Source organism: Apteryx mantelli, chromosome 2, assembly GCF_036417845.1.
Source record: "Apteryx mantelli isolate bAptMan1 chromosome 2, bAptMan1.hap1, whole genome shotgun sequence".
Taxonomy (NCBI): domain Eukaryota; kingdom Metazoa; phylum Chordata; class Aves; order Apterygiformes; family Apterygidae; genus Apteryx; species Apteryx mantelli.
This window is the reverse complement of record NC_089979.1, coordinates 26228649-26247252: the sequence shown is the minus strand read 5'-3', so window position 1 is coordinate 26247252 and position 18604 is coordinate 26228649. Positions and strand designations below refer to the sequence as shown.

General features: G+C 37.2%; 1 protein-coding gene across 1 annotated transcript in view; it reads right to left on the bottom strand.

Annotated features, from left to right (window-relative positions):
• The window catches only part of VPS13B (vacuolar protein sorting 13 homolog B), a 489316-nt gene that overhangs the window by 76922 nt on the left and 393790 nt on the right, over positions 1 to 18604 (bottom strand). The window contains exons 37-39 of the mRNA XM_067290363.1: positions 9198 to 9397; positions 6138 to 6345; positions 5637 to 5821 (exon numbers count right to left, since the gene is read on the bottom strand). Coding sequence (XP_067146464.1) covers positions 5637 to 5821; positions 6138 to 6345; positions 9198 to 9397 — 593 coding nt within the window. The remainder of the gene's footprint in view (positions 1 to 5636; positions 5822 to 6137; positions 6346 to 9197; positions 9398 to 18604) is intronic.

The window sequence follows — 18604 nt, the reverse complement described above, 5'->3', positions numbered from 1 at the left end:
CCCCAAAATTAAGGACAATGGCAAATTGATTTTTACTTCACTTTATTCCAATTCATATTCTTGAAATATTTAATTTCCTCTTCTTACTTTGATATTTCAGATGTTAAGATGCCTGCTTCTAAAGTGCAATGAAATATTTATATTGAAAGTGTTGTAAAGTAGTTTTTCTAGAATACTTGCTCCCACATAAAGATAAAATGGATCTTAAGGTATTCTAGTGATTTCTGAAGACGTAAATCATCTCAAGTCATGCATAGAAAGTAGCTTAGCCGTAGTGACCTTGCAGTAGTGCTGACTTCTACCTCCTTTCCAGGAGGACTGAAAGGTCTGAGTAGATATGTTGTAACTCTCTGCATCCACCTTTAAACCAGCAGGAGAGCCCTTAGTCTTACTGATGCAAGGCTGATGATTTTAGTGGCTCAGCTGTGCTGAGTAAAAGAAAATACTTCCAGCACAAAGCCAAATGTGTTGATTAAAAAAAAGAAAAGAAAACAAAAGAAAACAAACTTAATAACTGTTAGTAAATGAAGCAATGGTTTACCTTCACTGAGAGTATATTTCCAGCTGGCAAGTGTTTTTAATGTGTTAAATGTTATTATAAAACAGGACTTTGCAAAGATATGGAACGTTAGCATTGAAATGATTGCCCAGCTTTTGATTCAAGAAACCTTATTTGCCCATCCAAGCTTTCTAAACTCTAGACTGCAATGTGATTTTATCCAACAGCCACATACTGCTACTACAAGATTATTAAGTAGTTCATAAGATGAAGAGATAGAAACAAGGTTCCTATGGAAAGATGATGTACAATGATGCCAGCGCTGCTGGATGCAGGAGGACAGGATGAGGGACTGAATTTGTATTTCTAAAATAATGCCATCATGTGTACTTTCATCATTAATAAGACACTTGGAAATATATATGTTGTTTAATATGCACCTTAATTACTATATAAACTTTAAAACTGTCACAAGAAGGTAGATTCAAAAAAGATCTTGGCAGTGATGCAGCTATACAGGGAGAAATAAGAAATGTAACAAAGATACCCTAAACCAAACAAGTCTTTGCTTCTCTCACACTCACAAAAGTCATTTTGGAAGAGAGAAATTTCCCCTCAAAATGATGTGTGACATCTCTTTATATTAATTTAGATATATTTTATTTTAGATATAATTTATTTTTATGAAATTACCAGCCACACAGTGATGTTTTCAGTTGTAATGATTTGCAAGCTAGTGAACTACAAAACTACCATGGTTCCTGGATTTAAATAATGTTTTTTTCTGGCACAGATCACATCTTCAACCTGAAATCATAGCAATTTTCTTACCACTATATTTTGATATTTAATTTGTAGGATGATTAAAGAGTTTCTTCTGTTCTCAATGCAGACTAAGAAGAAAAGTTTATGGAATTGTGTGGATAAATTAGGACCTACCCTGTCAAAGAACCACCAATTAAAGAGATTAAATTACATTTGTGCCTCATGTCTTCTGCTCACTAGGTCAAAAAGGGCTAGACATGGTGCCAGATAGCGGTTTTAGTACCTCAGGATAAGAAATACCTTATGTCACTGAACAGGAACTCCTTAACAAATTAAGAAGAGCTATCATGGAAGTCTAAAGATATTTCATCAAATACTAGTTATCTGAAAGAACGGTAAATCACGTAGAGCCACATAAGGTTTGTGGCATGTGAAAAAGGGACAATGAGGGATTAACAATTAAATAGAAAGCGGTTGTGATGCCAAGGGAAGAGGAAGGAGAACACATTCAAATCCTTTCAATCTCCCAGAAGAAATACACTCCTCATAAGGTTTCTTGTGAATGCAACTGGGATTCTCTCTCACTTCTTTCAAATAAAAAGATCAGACTTTTATTTGAAATCACTAAAGAAAATGCAATATGTAACAGCATGGCAGAAACATCAGTTCTTCCTTTTCCCTCCACAAATAAAACCAACAATGTTAGTATTGTAAAGAAAGTAAAATATAGAAACCTGACCAGTGAAACTGTTTACCCTTGCAACAACAGAAGTAAAAATACAAGAAGATAAGCTCTTGGGACAATCTGGAAATAGCAGTAAGGTAAAGTTTTACAGAAACAATATAGTTCATATCAGCTCTTATAATCTGAAGCTGTTAGCTTATCCTCTGGACACAGCAGATGATATGCAACTCTAATAACTAGCAAAATTCTCTTTACGGTGAAGCTTTTGCAAGTTCCAAGAATTTGAAGAATAGTTATAGAAACAAAAAGACTTCTAACATCTACTCATGATTAAAATGATATGCCAAAAGGAGTTTAGCAAAGATAGAAAGCTAGATGAAATGTCACAGCAATTTACTCGGGAACGAAAGAACATGAAACTGGCCAAAGTTTAAATCTGTTAAACACAAGAGAAATTACAGAAGTGTACCTTTGCCTTGATTTATGTGAAGTAAAGGATTAAGGAAGACTGATAACACAGCTGGTGACATTATGGATCCTCCTAGCATTTGAAGATATACATGATCTTTGGAAAGTTTTTAAAATCTATTTTTAATATACTTCAATATCATTATTACCTTTAAATTTAGTTCCTTTTTCAAAAAAGTTGAAGTCTTTGCCTTGCAGATGTTCCTCTACTGTTTCATGTCAAGAAGTAAATTAAAATAAAAGTGTTGTTTTGTCTTTTTTCTCTTTCATTTTGTGAGTTTTCCTCTTAGAAATGGCATTCTGTATTTCTATACTCAGTAAATACACAGCACAGTAAGAGACAGATGTACATCCATACTGGGAAAAAGTAGTGTCTGATCAAAGGCCTCCTGATATTTAAGTCAGCATCAAAAGTTTAAGATAAGTATTTGGTAAGTGTAGTTTAGCTAAAGAATTTGAAAATCGACTCTGCATTACTTCTTCCATCCAAATATCTATGCTGGACTAACCAAAAATGCATACCGTCCGTGTTTAAAATGGCTGCTTATCTACACTGTGCAGAGCTGCTCTGTGTACATGCTTTGCCATTTTTGGAACACATGTTAAATCACCACCTATGGCCAGGCAACAGCTACTGCCATAATTACCTGCTGCCAAAATGCGGATCCTTTTGTAAGCATTTGTGTGTTCCACGTGCCCAGCACCAGAGTTTCTGTATACACGTTAGTCAAGATTACAGATGTGACCTTATGCTCTAATTTGGCTGATATCTTTACTCTATTCCCTTGTAATTGAAAGCCTAAGCTATTAACTGAAGACTGCCAAAGAATTCATCACAAAATTGACAGATTTTAAAGCTTACAGGAAGAGAGTCTGCCATAGTAAAAATCACCAAGGAGGGAAATGATACAGGTATGCTTGACTACCAAGTCAAAGCAAGACTGATGGAAATGGTTCCCCATAATCAATGTATAAAATTAAATGCAATTCTGAATAGTTATTTGAAGATCTGTAAAAGTTTACTGGACCTGAGAACTGGCAGCTGAGCACTTGCTAGTTTCTGTCTTACTGCACCAGGCAGTCCCAGGGGAAATGAAAGAGGACTGTAAATACCCTCTTTTCTCTACACCACAGTATGGAAATACAAAGCAGCAGAACGTGCACGCTACTAGAAAAAATCCAGGTGCATATGCAGTAGAGTCCGTGTTGATGTCCACCTGAACAAGAACCTATGCCTGCTGCACAGGGACATATAAAAGCACATACATTATGCTCATGATGCCCATTATCTATAATTGGAGCTTAAAGTGCTTCTACCAAAAACTTGGTGTGCCCTGCTCTGAAAATAGTGTCATGAAAGCTGGAAAACTGCTGGTTTTCACAGAAACCTAATAGGTTCATCAAGAAAGCATACAATAACACAATTTTGATTCAGACTTCAGGCCAAAAGGAGCTGATTTTTTTCCATTTAATTTTAATTTTTATATAACTGAAAGGAGCTGACATTTGTTTGTCTAGAGGGCAAAGAAATTGGCAGGACATTTGCATGATCTCACTAACAGTATGTGTATTGTAATAACATTATACCATTTATCTGAGGAAGATTAACCTACTTATCCATAACACAAAGCATATTGGTGCATAATTAGATTTTTAAAAGCAATTTAAAAATATATAGCAATAATGAAATATAATTCAATATTGCTGAACAAGTAGGAAGAACTGAAAGATATTTTATTTAATTCCTTTAACTTGTAACACTATTCTGACTAACAAGCCGATTCAAATGAAAAAAAAAAAAGATTCAGTCTGCAATACAAAAAGAAAAACAAGACTATAAAACTTAAAATTGAACAAAAATTGAAACTGATATTCAAGGAACAAGTGAATTTATAAATATGAATTACACTAGACAGGAGAGGGTATAAGTACGTAATTGTGTATTTTGGAGAGCCAAAAGTTTGAATGTTAAAGATCAATGCAGTCATTAGGTATAGGTCTATTTTTGAGGCACATAACCATAAAGCTGCTGAACTCAGTCCTCCTTTGAAGGACTGTTCCATGCTCTCGAACAGTCAAACTGGGCTGCCCTCTTCTCAAAGCAAAAAAATGAGAGATGACCATGAGCAATGTGCCCTCGTAGCAAAGAAGGCCAACGGAACTCAGGGCTGCATTAGGTGGAGCTTTGCCAGCAGGTTGAGGGAGATGATCCTTCCCCTTTACTCAGCACTGGTGAGGCCCACCTGGAAGTGCTGGGTCCAGAGCTGGGCTCCCCAGTGCAAGAGAGACAAGGGCTGCAAAGATGATTAAGGGACTGGAGCATCTCTCATATGAGGAGAGGCTGCAAGAGCTGGGACTGCTCAACCTGAAGAAGAGAAGGCTTGGGGGAGATCTGCTGCATGTATACAGATACCTGATGGGAGACTGTCAAAGGATGGCACCAGACTCTTCTCAGTGGTGCCCAGTGACAGGACAAGAGGCAATGGGCACAAACTGAAACACAGGAAATTCCATCTGAACATAGGAAAACACTTCTTTACTGTGAGGGTGGTTGAGCCACTGGCACAGGTTGTCCAGAGAGGTTGCGGAGTCTCCATCCTTGGAGATATTCAAAACCCAGCTGCACATGGCTGAGAGCAACCTGCCCTAGTTGACCCTGCTTGAGCAGGGGGCTTGGACCAGATGATCTCCAGAGAGATCCCTTTCAACCCCAACTGTTCTGTGATTCTGTGAAAATAGGTCCTCTGTGCATTGTGGATCTTAATAGAAGCCCAGCCATCTACCATCACAGACAGAAGAGGATGGTAGGATTGGAGATTTTAGTTCATGGATTCCACTGAATCTCGGGAATTTCAGACCAGACCTTTGTTTACATGTTTCAGGTTCAAATTAAATGAGGTCTTTATTTAAAGACTGATGAGTGAAGTCACATGAACCAAGAATAAAAACTGTATATGCTTGTAAACCAGGACTGATAAAGTTTGCTATAGCTTATTAAGTCATGAAAAAACATTTACAGGTAAGTGGTTAAGATGTTTGCACAAGTAGTTTTAAACTAAAGATGTGCTCAAGCTGCAGAATTTACCTCCTACTGATTTTATAGAGCTCCTGACATTTGTTTTGTGCTCATTTTTAATAACCACAACTTTTAAAACATTCACTTTACAACATTTTAACATTTTATTTTGTTAATGAAAGTCAAAAACTCTCATTACCCACCTGAAGAACGTCTCCTAGGTCAGCAGTGCTAATATCCAGATCTTCAGTGGTATTAAAAGGAACAGGGTTGATTCTTACAAGAGTGAGCACTCTGGGTTCTGGATATCTCCATAACATCATTCCTGGACTATCCTCAGTTTCATTGTAAAACACAACTTCATAGGCACCAGGCAGTTTTTGTGCTTCTGTCAAATGAAAGAAAACTATAATCTGTTATATAATTTCTAAAAAGATACATGCTGGTTTATGAGACTAAAGTAGTTAAAAATAAACCCCTCAGGATCAAAAGGAGAGAAAATAAAAAAGCAATTTCCCTGACTTTTAAAAGATTACAGCTTAATGGAAAGAAATCAAAAAAGTATTTTTTTCATTCCAGCAGATGTCTTTTCAATTGCTTTTCCCCAAAAAGTAAAGAATTCATTGCAAGAGGCAACTAATGCTTAATAGGTTACTACTCTATTTATGCTATAATTAGCAAGAAAATAATAATATTCTTCTTACCTGCATCTTGTATATACTGGAACAGGCCTGTTCTCAGATCATCTGAGGTATGCTCAGTTTTGGGGGCTTGATTCCGCTCTCCAGAAGAACAAGTGGGATATGCACGTTCAGATATGAATGACTCTGCACTGCTGTTTTTGGTGAGGTACCCCTGCAGAAGCTTGTGGAGAAGAACTAAACAGTTCAAATGCTCCTGACCCCAAAAAACCTGAAAAAAAAGAGACAAAATAATTACCTACAAATATTTAAACATTTTTGAAGAAGAAAAAAAAAACCCAAACAAGAAGAACTGTATATTGCTTTTTGCCTGCTCTACTTATACCTAACTTGTGTGCAAATATCCTTAATGTGAAAACAAAGAATGAGAACAACAAAAAACCTTTACAAAACCATTTGGCAAATTTGTTCTTTTCATCATTCTAAGGAAAACATTAATTCTTACCACTTAGAGTTGCTACAGGTGCTGCCTGCAAGAGCACAGAACTAAAAAGTGATATGCAAAAACATACAGCTGAATACAGTATATAATGCTAGGGCCAGTCAAAGGTTTTGCAGTTTAAGATATGACAAAAGATCTTAAAGATACAAAGTTTAAATTGCTCAAAGAGCATGTTGCTCCAAAACGGGAATTTTGGACTGCACTAACACCTGAATAAGCAACACAGCTAAAAAGGATGACTAGAAAGACATACTGAAGATCATCTGAAGTCACAAATATTGAGTATACACAGAATATGAATTGGATGTATTGTAAGTTCTGAGAGCGCAACTTGAAGTTTAAAACAGAAATTTAGAAAAATATCTAAGGTAAACTGGCATTCAAAATCCAGAAGATTACACTTTATAGCAAAAGAAAAGGCAAGTTGACATTCTTTCCTTCCCGCTTTGACAAGCAGTGCTGCTTTTCTCAAACCAAACTCTTGTTTGAAAGAACCCCACGAAGGAGGACAAACTACAATGGCAGTGACACTGGCTGCCCTGCCACCACCTCTCAATTACTTTTGTTTCTCAGGTAGGAAGGTATGTGGTATAATCCCCTAGCACTTTCCACTAATCTGAACTCTGGGCATTTCAGTTCATCCTGTGGTTAGACCAGTAAAATAACAAGTATCCCCCGCCGCCCTCCATCTAGCATATAATCCTTTATTTTTCACATGCAGAAGTGGGCCCAGAAGTAACAGGAAAAACTAAGAAGGAACTTTAACTATCAATTAAAGAATTAAGAAACATGATTTAGAATCAGTGTGGGATGAAATCAAAATCACCAGATGGTGTCTTAAAAGTTCATGGTAGAGTAGGAGTGAACAAGCTCTGTCTGCACATAAAGAGTAAACTATCAATTTGCTTAGAAATTAAAAAAAAAAGGGGGGAAATAGTAATTTTCAGATATGAAAAAACGAGAAGAAACTTAAAAGGACTTTAGTGCAGCAGTCAAGAAAGAAGCTTTTCCTTCCTCTGCATCTATGTGTAAGTCCATGGAATAAACCGAAGCTCTCTGAAAATACAGCTACGGATGGTACTGAGCTCAAGGGAGCCTTACGCTGTTCTGCAATGGGAGATTATGGGAGAAGAATATAGGCAGCCAGCATCAAGAGCTGGAAGGCACCATAAGCAGCATTTGCTGTTTGCCCTAGCAAGGAGGCTTCCAGGCACGGTAGCAGGATTTATGCATAGTTCAGCCACGATAAAGCAAATAGCTTGGGGCTGCCCAGGTAATCGCCTTAACTGGACACGTCCAGAGTTTCCAGAGTAACTCTGAGCTCAGGCTCCCACAGCTGGTCTAGCACCACCTCTTGGAAGTGCAGCCTCAGGCAACGCCAGAGGCCTCCGGCCCCGACTGATGCCGGAGAGAGGAATGCTTTTTCCCCCCACTTTTATTTGTTTTATTATCAGGCAGTTGGAGGTCCAGAGCAGGGAACTCCCACTACATACATTCACAGATGAGGTGATACTCTCGTGTCAGCTCTCTAGGCTGTAATACAAATTAACAGTGGTAGAAGATGAGGTCATATTTGGAGTTGGCAAAATCATTAGCTGTAAATAAATATATTTGAAACAGAACTGCTAATATTTCTGTTAGCATTCTCAAAGCATCATACAGATTTGTTTCTGGTCCTTGTCTAAAAGACAATTTGGGGGGGAAAATTAACTAAAAATTTAATTATAATAATATCTGGATGTGGCTAGCCAAATACCTGTAGATAACAAGTGAGAAAGAAGCAGAGAAGCAAACTAACTTTATTTACTCATTAAAATATTTTAGTTTTTTTTGTATTATTCAACTAGCCCTGTTCCAAATGCTGTGGTTTGAAGAACTTCTGATGTCAGTTCTGGGAAAAGGTCTAATTACATGACTGAATGTCAAAATTTCCTTTTTGCATTTTATATGCTTGGTTTATCTATTTATTTTAAAACATTTGGTGTGTATAGATACTACAATAAAAATAATTAAAACAAGACACATATCTTAAAGCCCACTTAAGTTCCATGGAATCTATTTTTCATTTCAGGAACTCCCATGCTTCTTTGATGGGTTTCAAGTTATGGGCAGTCCAGTAAGGAGAGGATAGCATGGAAAACTGAGTATTAATTGCTACAAACAATAGTTAATAAGTACTCCCCCGAGAAATTTGTGCAAGTTGAAAAAGAAAGGATATATATTTCTTAGAACTACCCCTAGGCATTACACATCCATAGCTCATGGACAGTCAGAGAGAGAGAGACACACACACACAACCCACACACCACACACACATATATCAGAACAGGGCCCTAAATATTAAGTGTCAGTAATCTGATCCAGTACTTTTAAGGGAACACACACATACAGCTACAATACATGGCCTAAGCAGTATCCAAAAAACCACCATACACAATTTTTCAATCAACAGTTTTACATAAAAGAATAGATAATTATATTAAAAAAAAAAGAAAAAGAGCTTAATGAACTGTTTTAGGCTGCAAATCTTCACAATCTTTCATGGAGTTTTTTAGAAAAAACCCTCAATCATCCAAAGCCAATCCAGTTCAATAGCAGCACCACAAGCCCCTCATACAGACCTGCAGCAGTCCTCCTCTCAAATCAAGGTACATTTTTGGAATAGACTGCTCTGGGCCAGGATCACCGCTGTGCTTACACCACTTGGCTTCCACGTTAACAGAGCAGCAGAAAGGGCCGAGCAGAGATCTAGTTCTTTCTTTGAGACTAGTTTTAAGTAGGAAATCTTTTATGTCAAGGACAAAAGATGATCCATGAATCCCTAAAAAGAGAGAGAGACAATTTATCCTTGTGGTATTTTTTTTCTCCCAATATTTATGCGCCTACTTGCTGAATTCACTTTAGGAAGAGACTGTGAATCTGTGCCAGGAAGCAACCTGAGTACCCAGGCAGCCCCACGGACTAGCAAGGAACTGCTTGGGTGGACAACTGCTCTCCAGGAAGAGGGCCACAGTTTGGCCCCGAGACTTTGGCTTCTTTTTCAGCTCGCTCTTCTGACATGATTGAGTACCTTTAGACAGTGTTCCAGTTGCGGAGCAGGTATGCTTCGTGCACATTCCTTACAAAGAACTATTTGCCAAAACATTATGACTTTTACATGTGTGAGTATTTTAAGGTTTATGAGAAGAGACATTTTTCATTAAACTCTGAAATTTTTTCAAAAGAGTATATTAAGAATAAGAACAGCTGCTTCACTTGATTATATTTTAAACTGATAGGAAATAGCTATTTTGAACAATTCTCTCTGCTATTGTTCAGGTTACTTATTATAAAATATTGCTTTGCTAGACTTTGGAGTGCCTAGGAGAATAAGGGAAATGTTTGAATTCAAATAATTCAGAACAATTACTATAACTCAAAATACATAATGTGTTTACCTAAAAATCAGTTTAATCTAAACTTTTCACATCATAACCATTTGCAGTTTACATAGTTTTATAAAACCTAAAAAGATAATGGCAGGTTAGCTTTAAGACTGAACTTATGTATTCTCAATAAAGACAAACATTTTTAGGAAAGAAACACTATCTGGAAGTGTCATATCTCTTGTGAATTTAACTTACTGCAAACCACAATTTAATAAACCAAATCACACTTAGTATCTCCTTATTCATTTGTATATTAACTTGAAAAATACTGTATCTGAGCCTGGGATAACTTTTTTCTCTTCTGCCACCCATATTTGGAATCAGCATTCTGAATATTGAATGTCACCATACCTACTTTATAATGCCCATGGCTTATTTTTCTAATGAAACTGGATATTTACAAAAGACGAAAGATTAAAAAACACCTCAGGCTTACATACAGATGTTCCAGGGTATTGTTCCATTTTGACTTTTCATACCTTTGCTGGTAGAAATACCCCACTAAAATAGAACTCTGTTTTGAATACATTGCAGTAAAACTTCTCCTATGAATCTTTTTCAGAAGCCAGAAAAATATCTGTCTGCATCCTGGGAGTTATGATGATTTCATAACACCAGCAAATATTTTATGCAATGGAAGGAAATATATGGGAACATTTTTTTTAATTTTTTTTTGGAATACCCATCACCCACTAGGAAGGTGGTCCAACAGTCCCAGCAGCTATAATGTTGCCATTGGATTGTATTTAACTTGAGCAGGAATCACAAACAAGAATAATATTTCCCTTAAACAGTTTGGAGTTTAGTAAGGATGATTAAGTCCTCAAGTGACTCTTTGTGCCATGCCAATCAACAGGACTGCTGTGAACGGGGTTTCAGCTCTGGGTTATTTCGGCCGGCTTCTGAATCTCTGGGGCTGGTCTTCTTTGTAACTGTCTTATGCATAACCAGCAGAGGCAGAAACTGTTCAGCACTTTTTTGATGCTAAATTCCAGTGATAATCAAGAAAACAAACATCGACACACCATGACAATGTCTCCTTTTGTTCGCAGTTCAAACTTGATTCTGTAAAACTGTGGAATGAATCAGCATTACATACAGTCTTAACCAAGAAAAAGAGGGGTTTTTATGGGAAGAGTATACCCTGCTGGTCTTAGTTTAGTTATTTTAAGATGAACTACAATATTCGAAAACCAGATTTTTTTATGGTCTTCACTGAAAATTGATTTTGAACAGGAGAAGTTTTTGGTAACTACTGCACAATTCTGCCATATACAGAAATGGTCTATAGTTTCATTGGAATATGCACCAAGCTGCAGAAATAACAAAAGGGAAAAAAAGGATAGCAGAATGCAAGTGGTTTTATTTACTCATTTTCTTTCATTGGAATTACATGTGGAAGAATTATGTAGATACTGTTTCGAAGCCTTTTTCTGTTGTCATCTCATCTCCACAAAATACAAAGAAAACACAATATCCAATGGCTGAGCATTCAGCACATAATCCTGCTGGTTCAAAATCAGCAGTGCCTTTTTCAAACACTATATAAATAATGAGAAATGAAGACACAGTAAAGAAAAAAGAAGTGTGAGCAAATTTTAAACAAGTAAATTAAATATTACAAAACACCTCCATGGATTATGCCCTACAAACACCAAGTAAAGCTCAGGGACCCAACAAAAGTTTTATTTTCTTCTTACTGGGACACAGATTCTGCTCCTTCTAGACAAGAATGACACCCTCCTCCTTCTCAGCAGTTATATCTACATGCTTTCTTGGGGATGAAGCGAATCTTAGTATATAAACTAACATGCACTTAATGCAAAAAATGCAAAGAACATTCAGACAAGCTTGCACAAAGTGAAGTCTTGAGGGAGCTAGGAGAAAAGTGCTTAAAAACACAGGTAAGAATTGACAAGCAGGTACAAATCCTAAAAAACAGTAGTAAACAAAGAAATCTCTGGGCTTAAGGGCACCTTCTTTCAGGGGGGTATCAATACCATGGAAATCCTAAGAGAATGACATTAGGAAAGAAATAAGCTTAGATCCTAAGGGCAGGGAACGAAGAAATGTCAGCATACAATACGAGCTTATTTTAGAATTGCTAAATGCCATACTAAAATTCAAAGTATAAGCTCAGCTAGTGAAGTTGCTCTCCTATGACTAAAGCAGTCATCTTGGAAAGGTAAAGATGTAAACTAATTCTCCTCTGTTTTTTTTCTCCCATACACTATTTTCAGTCATTTCTTCCATGCATCTCTCACAAACATCTATTGTAGAATTCTGACTTCAGTTTAAACAGATTAAATCAAAGTCTCCATTTGAAGTGAACTTGGGATGGCACCACAAAGAAGTAATATATCTTCATAAACGATTGTTGTGATATGTAGAAGTCAACTTGTTCTGTTTGGATTATTGCTCATGAACACCAACACGCTTTTCAGTATGTGCAATAATTTACTTCTAGGAACAAATAGTTTCATGACTTTTAAAATACTCCTCCAAAGAGACTAATAAATATGAACCACTTGCTTTGGACATTGTTTAAAAAATGCTGCCAACCCTCCATCGTCAGGCTCCACCCAGACCCACAATAGCACTGCAGTATGCTGCCATGCTAACCGAGAAAAATACAATTCAAACGAGGCTTCTGTATGTCATTGTAAGGATTACCTTATGATGACATATGCTTTAAAGGAATATCCAAGTATTTTTATACAGCTGGAAATAATGTAGGAGTGTATGAAAAACTGCTAGCACTTGTTCAGTAATATCAAGAAATTAACTTGCATAGAAATTAAAGAGGGAGACCATTACAAGAGAATCGTGAATAGAAGAAAATTTCCTAACAGATGTTAGCTTTGACATTGTATCACCCTTAATTTTTTATCATTACTGACTTGATTTATGCTAACATAAACCTTATGAAGACATCTCACAGAATCTGAGCAGCCTAATACAAGGATGTTAGGGTTTACCAATAACAGGAGGCTCCATGATAGTTAAACTGCTCTTTGTGCACGTGTGCCTGAGTGTATTTGTGTGTGTGTATAGGAAAAAAAAAGAGCTGGCGCATTTTAATAAATGCAGCAAGTAAAATAAAATAAAAACAATCCTTGCTTTATAGTAACAATCACTTAGTATTTAAGCAAAACAGGTGTTAAGAGAGAGTTCTTTTATTCTTCCTGGTTCACAGACAAAGGGAGAGACAATGTTTTGACCCAAGTATGGACTTTTTGATTTCAAAAACATTTTAAAATATTGATATTTGAATCAATTCCAAATGAAGCAAGTGGAAATGTTGCAGAGTATTTTTTCTCTCCTCTTATGCCCTCTGTGCTCCTGCCTGTGCTTTGCTCTCCTTAGGTAGCTGCAAATCCTGGTTGTTTGACTGCATTGTCATCTAATACAATGCGGAACACTACTTTAGCTGGAAGATTTCTGTATGGGAACATGATTTAAAAAAACGGAAACAAATGCATCATCATAAATAAAACAAATCACACTGGACTACAGGCAGGTTATATTTTGAAAAGCTTCTTGAAAGCTTTGCTACCAGCCTCATCTCTAGGAAGCAAATAGTTTTCCTGAGTTTGGGGCAGCTCAGGAACGAGACTGCGTCCCAAAGCCCCCCTGGCTCTGCCTGGGCAAGATGCCTGGGAGCAACGTGGTCTGCACCCAAGGCAGCAGCTCGCGCACCGTGTTCCCACCCAAAGATGGCTGTGCACTCTCAAAGCAGCAGCCCAGGCTCGCCCATGTGCCCTTCATGGTGGGACGGCAAAGGGAAATCTGACTGTGGGAGCTTAATTAGCCAGCAGTTTTCCTTATTCACTTCCACTTTAATATCACACATTGGTGATAATCTGTGATATTTGATTCTGAGCATTCATTCTTCATATTTGCACCTTTGACATCTATTTTACAGTTGCCAAAGAAATGAAGACAGCTTTGAATATGTATACATGTTACTATATGTTACATTAGATATAATTATCTAAATGAAAATTTTCCTTCTTTAGAAAACTTCAGATACCTGCTGTCATAAGAGGTTATAATACAGTCACACTGCTTTCTTTATAGGTATCCTCAAAGAAGCAGCTTCTGAGAGAAAAGGGTAACAAAGCTTTGAATCACAGCTATTAAAACAATTATAGGGGAAATAGCGCAGTTGATTTAAAAGTCAGCCCATGTATTCAGGTCTGGTAACAGCAGTAGCAAACAATGGAGAGACACGTAATGAAGGACAATTCTCCAGGAGAGATGTAGTTACCAGCCCAGTGACTGCGCTGGGTTTCTCATTAAGGTCGAGTGGACTCTTGCGATAGCTCATTCCCCCCCCACAGAACAATATTTATACATTACCAATTAACAGTCCGTTGCTGAAAGAGAGTTTTTCAGCATTACATAGGGACACATGTGGGCTCTGTAAAAACATGAGATGTGTAACACACGGTAAACAGAAAGTAATGATCTTAAACAGGCCAAATCCTTGAATTCGTCACTAATAAATGTCCCCATGCATTCAGCAGTCCTGGCTGCTGGGAGCCTGTTTTCTTCAAATACTTCAAACACTAAAACCCAGGAACATTTATTATTTTAATCCATTACAGGCAGTGCTTGATTTAACTTTATTGGTTGTGGTGGTGGTAGTGGTTATAGTGGGGGTAAAGCTATGTTCTTTTACACATCATTTCAAAAGGGCTTAATTATATTTTATAGCTCAGGCCAGGAATCCTGCTTGTTTTGTGTCTAACAAGGTTCAAATGGAGTTCAGGTCAGTGATGAATCAGAAGAGAAGTCAAAGATGGTTATCTATTCGAAATGAGCTCATCTCCCTGAAAGGAAAGCTGGGCAGGTACATCGTGTTCACTACACTACTGAAGACCAAATATCTGAAAAATCTCAATTCACTTGTTGATTTGATAATTTTGGATGCTGCGATGCCTGACCACAGAGGGCATATTAAAGTTTAGATCTAAAGGGATTTTCCTTTTTGGTCAAGGCTGTATTAGGTATAGAATAATTAGGCATATTTGTAAAGCACTTACTGCACTGTCTTATTCTAATTAAGTAGAGAAAAATGTGTAATGGAAAGCAAAAAAATACAGTGTTCATTTCATATCACTGAGGCCAGCTTTCAATGCTGACATGACTATACTGACATGAGTAATACTTGGATCTTGTATCATAAAATGTTTTATATGAAGATATCAGTAATTTTTAGAAAAGTGACTAAACATTCTTACTTCAGTTTTACAGTTGGGCATGGAGGAGTTCTTAATTTTTAAGAAGAAATATCTATACATTTGTGCATCTTAATTTTAGGTGATTGGTTGAAAACAGTGGCCTATTTTCAGAAGATACTTGGTACCTGCAACTCTCACTGATTGGTACAGTTGTAGATATTTAGAAATACTAAAAAAAATCAGCAGATGAATGGTCACACAGTAAACAAAGCACCACAGAATAGTGGATGACTCTGAAAATGTAGCCCTGTATAATTGCCACGAGGTTGAATTAGAATTACAGCTTTGGTCCCGTTCCTCTGCTCTATGCTCGATTCAGTGGATTTCAGCTGCTCTAATAAACTAAACAGTCCATGAACTAGATGAGCTGCTTTAGCCTCTATAACCCAGTGAAATATGCTGGTGGAAGTCCAAATCTTGACAGATATACCCTGGCTATACAAATTGAATACAGAGATTTAGACAAAAATACCTCCCTGCACTCTTGGGATGCCTTTCCACAGGATTAGAGCCAATCCAGGTCCAGGCTCCTACGTTCCAATTTTCTCCTCCCTTTGACCCTTCCTCCCCCTGCCCTTCTTCCTATACTTTTCTGAATTCTCCTTTGTGCCAGCACTGCCACTAAAATGTACCTGTCCAGTGAGCCAGCCGAAAGAGATGATCTTGCCGAACACTTTTCTTTCCCATGGGATTAGTTTTCAGTCAGATCAGCTCCCTGACTCCGCTCACTGAACAGTTGCATGAGGAGCGGAGCTAGTCCAAGGCAGAGCGTGGAAATGTGTGCACACGGAAACCTAGCGTTCCTCTGGAATTGCACCTTCTGTTTGGGCAGGAAGCTGATCTCATCCTGTAAAAATTATTCCTGTCATATGGAAAGGGGAAACATATTGCCAGCATGTCAACAATTTAAACAGCTTAAGGAACTGGTCCTTAAGACAGGGTGATAATAACTGATCTCTGTGTTCTGTTCCTAACACTGCAAAATGCAGACTGAACCAGAGGAATTGCACAGAAAAGTATAAAATGTACAAACAAAAAATTCAGCTTTTACTGCTATCTGTATTTCCTGGTGAATGTAAATATTCTATAGAATGGACTACTGTGCAAATGACATACCAGCTACTATTGCTGCACAAAGCACTGGAACCCCTATAACAAAAGAAGTTCCAGTCTCAAAAAGCAGGCAATTACTTTCACTATCAAAGTAGAGAGACTACAAAAACAATAGTATTTGTTATTAATCAAATTTCATTTGAAGTCTAGTTTTTGAAGTTATTTCAACCGTAGATATGGTTCCATGGGCTTAGGATACACTTTCTTAAATCAACAAGCTACAGTGAATTTTCAAAAAAAAGTTTTTTTCTAAGTTGACATGCTAGTTCACCAGTAGCAATTGTGAACCCTGTTACAAAGTACCAGTAGGGAATCTGACCAGGATTAATAGCGGTACTCGGTCCTGGGATTAGGTGGTGTCTTGTTTCATGGATTTTAAGCCATCTGTTCTTCCCTCCTATGTTATACTTCTGCAGAACTATAAATGCACCTCCACCTCAGGGACTATAGAAAGGAATTAGAATTCTTCTGCTTTTCATTATCACAAGATTCAGTAACTCATTTCATTGTCAGGATAATCCCCTTTTACTCTTTCTTTGCGCTTGCAGGGTATGCCAAAATGACAAATAAAATCCCAGATGTTAGAGACCTGATGAGGTCTCCACCTTTTCTTGAATGTTGGGTTTAAGCTACTTGGGACATGGTGTCAAATCTGACAGGACCCTGATGCCCATACCCAATATTCATTAAGATTTGTTAGTGATTTGCATAGCTGTCTACAAGCTGCACTTCCACCTCAATTCTCAGTGGCCATTTAAACATTTAGTTTGTCCTCTGGCTTTTACTGACAAAGAATTAATTTCCTATTGTTCGAGTGTTGGAAAGAGTTTATAATTCTTTCTAAAGGTAACAAAGGTCTTCTGGGTGTTGTAAATGGCTTGTTACTGCTGCATATTATTTTAGGTAGTCATATCTAATTTAATGTTTTATTTCCCCATAGGCTAACTTGCATATCTGCAGCATCCAAAGACTATGACAACGCCTTAGCAGAGTTTTCTCGAGAGAGTCAGCTAACTCCAAATTGAAGTTTGGTCTCTGCTCTGCACCAATTAATAACCACATTTAATTTTTATTATTTCAATAAAGTATCTTAAGTACATAATTTCTTTTAAGGTTACTAAAAACACTTGTGATTTTCACAGGCTCAACTAGCGTTTACTTTTTTGCCTTATTTATATGCTAAAGTAATTACATAGGTATACAAGAACAAGGGCTGGGAAATTCTGTCTATGATCTTTGGAATATTTTATGTACGTAACTCCCTAACTTCAGACATTGAACAGCAAGACTTCCCTCCTGTGTCTACTCAGAACAAAATAAGGCTCCACTGAGAGGCTCCAGGTTTCTTGCTGACTTTCACTCTGGGGAGAGCGTAGTCCTCAACTTCTCTCATTTATCTGCTGTTTTGGCAGGTAGGTAGTGCTAATTTCAACACCAACCTAAACTAATTGCAAGTCGCATGTTTAGAATTGCATTCTGTTTCCTAGTATTTATTGCTAAAAATTATTCAGACCTTAATGGCATGAGACTGTTCTAGAGTGAGCTGCATTCCTTGAGTGTGATCCCGAGCAATTGCAAATCTTACTGCCTACATAAACCTCAAAAGGTCAAGCCACTTTTTAGAAGATGCCACAAACTTCAGCAGGCAAAACCCAGCGACCCACTTCTAACGACAGCTCTTGAACTCGGGGGCTTGGTCACCAGTACAAACAAGCTGCCAAAAAGTGAGCTACATGTTTGTTATTTGCATGTATTAATCCGGTACAAGTATTAACTTGTAACTCTAAACCAGAAAATATAAAATGGCTACAATTAATAATTGTATTTACCATCAGTCTGACTTCAACTCTTGCCCTTAAGGGTATCAGAAAAACTATACCTGTAGCCTCTTCTAGAGTAAAATTAATGATATCTTTTTTGGGAGAGAGATTTTTTTGTTTGTTTTTTTGCCAACACACTGCATCACATTCTGCAATAGTATTACATTACTAAAACCAAAATACTCAGGATTTTACCATAAGCACAGAGGAGAACATAAGTATTTTAGCAGAAATAGTAACCATGTTGTTATAAGTCACTGATGTATTAAAATGTGAAGGGTGTCCAAAAAATGAAGTCCCTTGAAACACTAAAGGTTTGGGGTTGGATAATAATGCATCAGGGTAAGTAGAAATGGAGTGTTTTAAGTTGATCCAACTGCAACATGAGTGATCAACACAATTTATTTTGTTAGAAGTGAAA